Genomic DNA, 9350 nt, shown 5'->3' on the forward strand with positions numbered 1-9350 from the left:
CATCCCACACTGATGACCGCTTCATTGTGAACAGTGCCCTGCGGAACCGGATGATGAATGCCACTCAACTCCAGGCACATTTAAGGGAGGTGAGAGGCACCCAAGTGTCACGTCAGACCATTCGAAACGTTTACATCAGCGTGGTCTGCGTGCTAGACGACCTGCAAGGGTACCTGACCACACCACCAGGCACAGGCATCATCGTCTTGCACGGGCCAGGGAGCATTCACGCTGGACGAGGGACCGGTGGCCTCAGTGCTGTTCTCTGATGAAAGTCGATTCACGTTGAGCAGAAATGATGGCCACCAACGATGTTGGAGGCGTCAAGGAGGGCGCTATGCATCAGCCACTGTTGTCACCAGACGAGCCTTTGGTGGTGGTGGTGTTACAGTGTGGGCAGGTGTGTCTAGTCAATACAGAGCTGCCCTACACTTTGTGAATGGTACAGTGACAAGCCCATACTACCTGAATAACATCATTAATCTAGTCATTGTGCCCCTGCGTGAACAACACAGGCCTCATTTCATCTTCATGGACGACAATGCTCCAGCTCATGGAGGTCGCATCATTAGGGAACGGCTGCTGGAGACTGGGGCACCTCAAATGGAGTTGCCTGCACTTTCTCCAGACCTGAATCCCATAGAAAACCTATGGAATCAGCTGAGTCACCGTGTAGAGGCTCGTCACTCTGTACCCCAGAACCTCAATGACCTGAGGGCTGCCCTTCAAGAGGAGTGGGGGGCCAGGCCTCAGCAGACAATGAGTCGACTTGTGAACAGCATGAGACGTCGTTGTCAAGCTGTACTTGATGCTCAAGGGCACATGACAAGTTATTGAGACATTGACATTTTTTGTTGTGGTAAACCCACCGCTGTTGTTGGCTTTTGTTTCAATCAGTTGTTTGAGATGAGGAAATCACCATTGCATGCTTCTACTTAAATGCCCTACTTTCACGATATATCACTGTAGCGTGAACTTTTTACATTTTCCATTCACCCAAAAGCCAAATATCCCTAACTTTTTGAGTAGTGTATGTGTGTATGTATGTACAGTATATGTGTGTATATATATATACTTTTTTTTTTTTTGCTGTTTCTAAAAATGAGATGTGTTGTTTGTGAAATGTCTCTAAAAAAAACAATTGTTTGATTTTCAAGGGTTGAGTTGAGATTCATTAAAATATCAGAGATACTTTGTACAGCTCAAATAGGTCGTTCACAGTATTGTTCTGATCAGTCAAACACACTCCTTCTGATGTTGCAGTATGTCATCTGTTGTCATTTCTTGTTTCTTTGTTTTGTAAAGTCCTGTTGTATGAAATATGTTAACGATATGCTGGCTTGGTTCCGTCCTTCTTCTGCATGACCAAAGTGTGTGTGTGTGGGCGCGTGCGTGCGCTGACCCCTGGTTCATACATATGTTCTGCTTTCATTGGCTGTGGATGGCAACGGCTAAAGTGGGTCAATTTTGACAGTTTTTAAAAAAGAAAAAGCCTTTCCATGCTCATGTTAAATTGTATTGAATGCATCTGTGAACAAACGAAAAGGACGAAAGCATCTCCACAAAGTGTTTTATTTGTGTAAAAATGACTGCCAGGTGCCTCTTTCCATATTTGGTGGCGGTGGTCAAATCAGGGATTACACAAAACCAAATTTTGAAAAAAGGTGTGCACACACACACACATGTGAGCTGTGAGTGTGTCTTGGCCTCATTGCCTTTTTACATCATGAAAAATAAGTTTAACATACAAGATGACTTCCACACTAAAGTACAGTTCTGTCTGATATGAAAAGACATCTTACTTGGGGTCTAATCCACATTTTCTGGATCTAAAAGTGATGATTGGTATGAGATACTTGTAGTGATGGAATCGTTTGTTAATAACGTATAACAAAAGTGAGGACAAAGCAACCTCATTCGACAGAGGAAGTGTCCGACATGGTCGCAGAAGCTGCAGGAACACAGTTTTCAGGCGTCATGGAGGAGGAGGTAGCAAGCAGTGGACCACAGCCCTGTGTTGCGTTGTGGAAAATGTCCTTTTTCAACGTAGCTGCCATAGTGAGGTCGTCCACGTCGCTGCCGTTTTACCCGCAGAGGCGCGTTCACAGTGGATGTGTCTTGAGGGGCCGAGGTTGAAAATTCGCCCCTTGGCACCGTCGACCCAGGGGTTAAACTGCGACGAGTGAAACTGGCCAGGGTCAGTGCGGGGCTGGAGCGAAGACGCGGCGGGACTTTTTTTTTTTTGACTTCCTGAACCTGGAGCTTTCCCACCTCGGCTTGCAGGAGACGCAGATGAGACAATCGCTGTCGCCTCAATGTTTACACTTTTTTTTTTTTTTTGCATGTCTTGCAGTAGCAGGTCGTGGGTCAGGTTGTGCTTTAAGGAAGAAACTGCTACTGAGCCCTTGAGTGCAGTAAATAGTAATAAAGCCAAAGCACTTGATGTATCGCCTACCACATCTTTCAGTTCACATATATTAAACAAAAAAAAAAAAAAAGACACAAAAAACGTACAGTAGCTGAACTGCACATTAATGTCACATCCTATCACAGGCTGTTTTACACTTTCCTACACAAAGTTCAATTTCATAGAATATACACTTTTTACATTATTTTAACTCATCTGCACCAACTAAGCGGAAAGTCGCTGCTAAATACCAGCATCAAATCACTGGGCATTCAGCTTAACCATTGGCTTTAATAAAATACGGGCCTTAGACACGTGCTACCGTCGTATGGCTTGAGACAATGACCTGGAATAACAAAAGAAGCATTATATTGTAACCTAAAACAAATGTCCCTTACTGGTCCGGAGTTGGATAACGTAGAGATCTTTTGTCTTATTTTGCCATTAGAAGCCACATTATGAGTTGATTCCAACATGGAGGGAACATGTAAAACAAAGTGGGGACCCCCCCCCCACCAGGTGGGTTCCCCCCTACACACGCGCACGCACACAGACACACACGCACACACAATTGTGCTACGAACAGGGAATTCATGCTGTTGGTTTAGTGCTTAGTGAGGCCTCTTCCGTTCCAAAATGGGGATTTCAGCTCATACGGTGTGACGCAAAGGCGACTGGACGGATAAAATGGCGTCCACGTCCCGCCCGTCAAGGACCGGGTGTCTTGGGCAAATCCTGGTTCTCTGCCAAGTGAAGCTTTTGTCTGAAAGGCGGCCTGTTAAGGATTCACAAGAGGGGCGGCGCGTGCCATGAACGCCAACGTCAACAACTCTAATCCATTGTTTGGTGCTGGGAGCATGCTGGGATCCCTATAAATAGTCTGCAGATCAGTTAAAAAAAAAAAGATACATGGAAGTGCTGAGTTCCTCCAGCTGTGGAAACAAAGGGGATGTGTCGTTAGAGCAGAGCTCCAGCTAAAAAGAACAGCAAGCGGCGAGAACAGCGTCAAGTTGCACTGCACGTAAATGACCATTAAATGGAGTCGGGTTGTATGACATTATCATTTCGGATCAATATTTGAAATCTGATTTCCATAAGTTCCCATTCCCATTGATGATAACTCATATTTATAATTAAAATTCAAGGACTTTCAAGTACTATTTTAAGGACTTTTGTTTCCATTTTCAAGGACTTAACGCAAAACAAATATAATACATTTTCAGTGTGATCTTTATTCATTTAAATATAATGGAATCTTAGTCTCATTGTCATATGTGTGTGTGTGTGTGTACACTCAAATACACAAACAATTATATGAATATATATAGTATATATACAGAATATATACACACACACACAATACATATATTTTGTTGTTTTTTATGAATCTTATTGTCATCTATTGTTATAAGTGTATTTCCAACCATGCTGAATTACATTTAATTCTCTGATATAATCTTTGTCGTAAAAGTGATTCTGGAATTTTTCTTGCGTTACGAATTGAATAACAAAACCAGGGGGAATATCACAGGTTTTCAATGATTACGTTGTTTTCTTCCCAAGGACTTTTCAAGCACTGCGGCACAAAAAGGGGCTATTTTCCAAGGTATTTCCGCACTTTAATGTCTGAGGACCAAATTAAAACACTTCAAGCACCTCAAGGACCTGTTAAGAATCCTGTATATACACATAATAATTTGTCCTGCACGCAGTATCTGTATATTATATTTAGTATTTTGTATAATTTCATAAATTTGATCACTTCTGTTTTGTATTATTTAGCTATTTGTATATATACAGTATTTGTTTGATTTTTATTTTTTATTTTATTTATTCTATTTTATTATTTTTATTAACCATTTTTTCGGACTGTTCAGTTGTTGTTCTGCACAATTCAGCATCCTCCCCCGGCAAACGCACCAGCTACTACAGTGGAGATAATTAAAGGAGTATTTTAAGAGGGTAATTTCCATAACATTTTATGTTTTACAGTTTTATTTTATATTTTCTCTCTTCATAGAAAGAAGTAGGAGATAAAAGCTTCAAATAATAACACGAAATATGATATCCCAATTTTTTTTCCCAGGGGCAAGTTGGGGTCTTGGTGTCTATGCATACTGCCAACATTTGGTTTATTGTTTAGGGGTTATATTTAATGTCAGGTTTATTTCACATTGATCGTTGTGCCTCACTGTTTACTTCATAAGCTATTGTATAGTACATTTCATTTTTGGACATGATCCATTTTTCAGGTCTTTTTCCACTTTCATCACTTTTTTTTGGTTTTTGTTGTTTTTCTGTTATTTATTTCGTTATTTTATTGGGTAGAGTTAACTTTTACTTTTTCCATGTATTGCCTTTATTATTACTATACTTTAGCCTATTGTGTTCATGTGATCCATCTATCTATAATAACAATTAAAAACAACAAAATGTTTTAATATTCTTGTAGTTTTTATATTATTCAAAATGTTATATGTTTTATTCTATACACACTGCTTCTGCATTTTAACATGTTTGTTTTGTTTCATTACTTGTGAAGGTCTCACTTTAACGTTATCTACACAGTTCATTGCTGACCTTCAAATTCATGCGAAGGGCCGGTCAAGGCTTGCGGGAGGGGGTCTTGGCTTTAACACGACGGAATGCAGGTGCTTTCGGTTTTGGATTTGGGGTTTGGGGTTTGGGGTTTCGGGTGTGGCACTGTCCCGCACTCACGTTGCACAGCAGGTGCTCCAGGTTGTGGTCGGACGCGCACTTCCTCTGGTCCTCGGACAGCTCCTCCACGTGGCTGTCCAGGCTGAAGTGCAGCCGCGCCAGCTTCTCCTGCATCTCACGCACGTGCTCCAGCTGCTCAAAGGAGCACACCTTGCCTTGGAAAACAAGACAAAGCAAAACAAAAAACAAAAACCAAAAAACAAAAAACAATAAATCAGGGAAGATGAGACGCACGGTCCCTTCCGGGTCACTCGGTTGGTGTTTCGATTGTGACGACTGGACGTCTACAGCCGTCACATGGCTATTACGTGATCGCCTGATCGATGACGTACACAAAGAACTATTTTCCCTCGCGAGCCTTAAAAAGATTCATTCAAAAATAAAGTAAGATTCAATAAATAAATAAACAAATACAATTTTGAACGCTGAATCTAGAAAACATGCATTTAACCATCCTTAAATTGTGTCACGTAATGATATCGCTTTTATTTTATTATTTATTTATTTTTTTACATGGTTTCTTTGTTGAAGATGAGTTACATGAGTAACAGGGTTTGACCCCGTCAATCACCCAGCAACAGGGTTGAGTTTTTCTCATAGAATTAGCAAATATACAAAATGTGGGTAAAAAGTATTTGTGCTTATGGCGTGGGGACTGTAAGGACCATTCCAATGATTTACCTAAAATGTATTTCAACAAAATACATGAATAAAGTTGAAGCAAATGTTTTGGTGACAGGGTTGTACTTTGGGATGCTCCTCTTAGTCAACATCACAATACCAGTGAAAATACAGAAAACTCAGCGAGAGAACTTACGTTCCTTCTTACCGCGGCCTTCATTCGGGGGGGGGGGGGGGACATGTGACTTGTGGAATGTTCCCGATATTTCACAGGGGTGAACGTGTTCAGGTGACAGGGTTGAGTGAATATTATGGGACACAACTAAAATGTACATTTTTCACAACCTAGAATGAATCGCTCACAAAAAAAACAACAAAAAAAAAAAAAAAAAAAAAAAAAAAAAAGATGTTTCAAGCTTGACGATGTGAAACGGATTCACACAAGTAGCTCAAAAAAATGGTCGGGGAGCCCCACTCACCGAAGGCTTGCAGCTTCCCCGAGTGGAAGTCGTTGAGGAGGTTGAGGAGGCCGCCCTCCATCTCCCGCACGTCCGAGACGTCCGTGAGGAAGGAGTGCTGCAGGGGGGAGGGCTGGGCCACCTTACTGGGCCCCGCCGGCTGGGGGGCCTTGGGCTTCTCCTTGTGGGGCCTGGAGGAGCACAGCGCACATCAGTCCGCACTCCGCCCGATTCTACACGATGTCACGTTTGAGCCCCGGTCCTCTTACTTCTATCTGCGGTACGAGAGACAACCATGTAACTGAGTTTATAACTAATTCTAAGTGCACAAACTGCGGCGCCGCTAGAAAGTGAAGTGTTCGTACAGGGGGTTCATTGGGTTTATTTTTGGGTTTAGTGTAGATTGACTTTCTTTCTCGCTTATTTCTCACTTTTTTGCGTTTATTACTATTGTTTTTAGGCTATGCAATATTTCTATTGTTTACCGGTTGGCATTAGGATTATTGTATATTCACAGATATAGTTGGTGATTGCTTAGTCAGGTTATTTTATATATTGCCAAATATTTTTTTTCTGTAATTGTTAGATTTGTTTTATTGTGCTGGTAAATCATTTCTAGATTATATGTATTTGTGATCATTAGGCTTGTTGTCTATCTACCAGATTTTCAATTATTCATTCTTAGGTTTTATTTTCTTGTTTATTGTCAGGTTTATTTCATTGTTCATGGGTTAGGTTGAATATTGAAAAATGTTCCCTGCCTTCTAGTTAATTCTAGGTTAGTGTATATTGGCGACTATTCTTGCTTTTTGTTGATTTCTATGATTATTTTATTGTTTGTGCTCATTCTAGGTTTGTTGTTTATCATAGGTTTGTATTGAGGTTTTTTTTATGTACATTCTCTATCTTTTATCTTCAAATTAATCCTCAGCATCTATCCACCCACCCACACATCCATCTATCCATCTATCCACCCACACATCCATCTATCCATCCACCCACACATCCATCTATCCATCTATCCACCCACACATCCATCTATCCATCCACCCACACATCCATCTATCCATCTATCCACCCACACATCCATCTATCCATCCACCCACACATCCATCTATCCATCTATCCACCCACACATCCATCTATCCATCCACCCACACATCCATCTATCCATCCGCACATCCATCTATCCATTAATCCTTCAATCCCACGTGTACAGACCTGGTGGTTTTTGGGGGAGCGACCACTGCGGTGAGAACCTCTTTGGACTGGCCTGGAGCGCCGATGGACCTCTTGTACTTCCCTCGGTTCTTGGGGGAAGGAGGCTGCGGCAGGCCCAGGGAGAAGGTGGCACTTTTGCTGGCCGGCAGTACGGAGAGCTTGCGGGGGTTGACGGGCGGAGGGGGCGGCTGGGGGAGGGACACCTTGGGGCTCCGTTTTTTGCGCTTATCCTCCATGTTGCGTTTTGTTGTTTCTTTTTTTTTTTTTTTTTTTTCTTTTCACGTCAGGTCCCCCGAGGTGAAATCAAACAAGATGACCAACCGGCGCAAAGCCAGTTCCGAAACAAGGCTTGGGTGTGGAGAGAAATCACCACCGACCGCCCTCCTCTTGACAGATCTCGTGATAAGGGGGCTGAGTGGAAGATATTGATTGGGAAGGTCTGCAAAAACAACAGCCAAGCCAAGTGGGAGTTTGGAGTCCTGCCAATATTTTGCACACTGTACATACAGTGGCCTACATACAAATATACAGTAATATATATACAGTACACACACACACACACACACATATATACACAAACAATACACACATATATATACACACACACACACACACACACACTCATATACATACATATTATGATATAAGATTATTTTGCATCATTTCTTGCTTGTTGTATATATCTTTTTGTGATTTAGTTTGTCCATTTTTTTTTTTTATTATTACTCTCATGTGTTAATGTCGTGTCGTGAATCGAATTTATTTATCGCGACCAGTGCCGCTGTGGTTATTCTAAACATTTTCAAACTGGAAGTACAGATGATAATCAAAACAAAACCCGGCGCGGTCCTCAGATTGATCCTCGCCCTGACGCGGGACTCCGCTGCCGTCACCTGACAGCGGATGGCGTCACATAAAAGCAGATGACGTCACACGTCCAATAACCCCACGGGAGGGGGGGGGGGTGTTATTGTTTTACGCCCAATACCTCTACGTGTCTACCCTGGGACACAATGGCCAAATTTTGTGCACCGTCCCCGCACGATACTAAATTGCAATAAATCAAAATAAACGGCGCTCCATTGTGAATAGAACGCATCCTCCAGCAGACTGCACAGGTCTTTGGCCAAAGATGGCTACGACAACAATACGAATGAACACGCTCAAAAAACAACCCCTCCATCTACCCACGCTTGCACCAAGTACGAAAAACTTAATCAGGAAAGCTGCGCAGGTATACCGGCGAATATGCTCACATGGCGCGTCCGGGAAAAAAAAGACCCTTTACTTCCCACCAAAAACAAGAATTATTGACCTACCGAGTGATTTAGGCAGAAATGACGAGCCCTCTCGGACGCATCTCCTCCCGGACCGAAACGTGCGAGGGCAGATAGGAGCAGCGACCCGCGGACACTGTGGTTTCCGTCCTACATTGTGTTCTACTCCGTCCCTGAGCGGCGGCGTCGGTCCGAGCGGTGCGCTTCATCCGCCGCTGAACGGACAGCACCGCTCAAAGCTGCCACGGGAGGCGGGGCCCCGGCGCGTCACGCTGCTGACGTCATCTCACGGCGGCCCCGTATGACGGATGGCGTCAGGCAGAACGCGCCATCTGTAGCGTTTATTTATTTGTTATTAAATAAAATGAGTATGCGTGAGCACTCATCCGCAGGGGGGGGGGTACTTTATGAAGTAAGATGGTCTCAAGTTATATAGAGTACTTTTACTGTTTTAAGCACGTTTAAGAGCAAACAGTACACCAGTGTCTTGCTCACCGACACTTCGACGTGTTACCAGGAGGATCGGAACCAGCAACCCTCCGATCACCAGACAACCCGCTCTTCCTCCTGGGCGACTGATGACTATTTGAAACGAATGCGAAGTTTTCCGTCCAGTCGTTTATATCCTAGCTTCACGGCACAACAGAG

The 9350-nt window shown here is 43.0% G+C and overlaps 1 protein-coding gene across 1 annotated transcript; it reads right to left on the bottom strand.

Annotated features, from left to right (window-relative positions):
• Nucleotides 1–1596: 1596 nt before the first annotated feature.
• Nucleotides 1597–8863, bottom strand: ccdc28b (coiled-coil domain containing 28B). The gene is made up of 6 exons (XM_080011882.1): nt 8745–8863; nt 7426–7864; nt 6226–6395; nt 5126–5280; nt 3317–3339; nt 1597–3170 (listed from the first exon to the last, which is right to left on the bottom strand). The coding sequence occupies exons 2-6, from the start codon at nt 7659–7661 to the stop codon at nt 3116–3118; spliced, it is 639 nt and encodes a 212-aa protein (XP_079868008.1). The 5' UTR covers nt 7662–7864; nt 8745–8863; the 3' UTR covers nt 1597–3115.
• Between the last annotated feature and the right edge of the window lie 487 nt (nt 8864–9350).

The sequence above is a fragment of the Zeus faber genome, assembly GCF_960531495.2.
Source record: "Zeus faber genome assembly, chromosome: 13".
NCBI classification, from domain to species: Eukaryota; Metazoa; Chordata; class Actinopteri; order Zeiformes; family Zeidae; genus Zeus; species Zeus faber.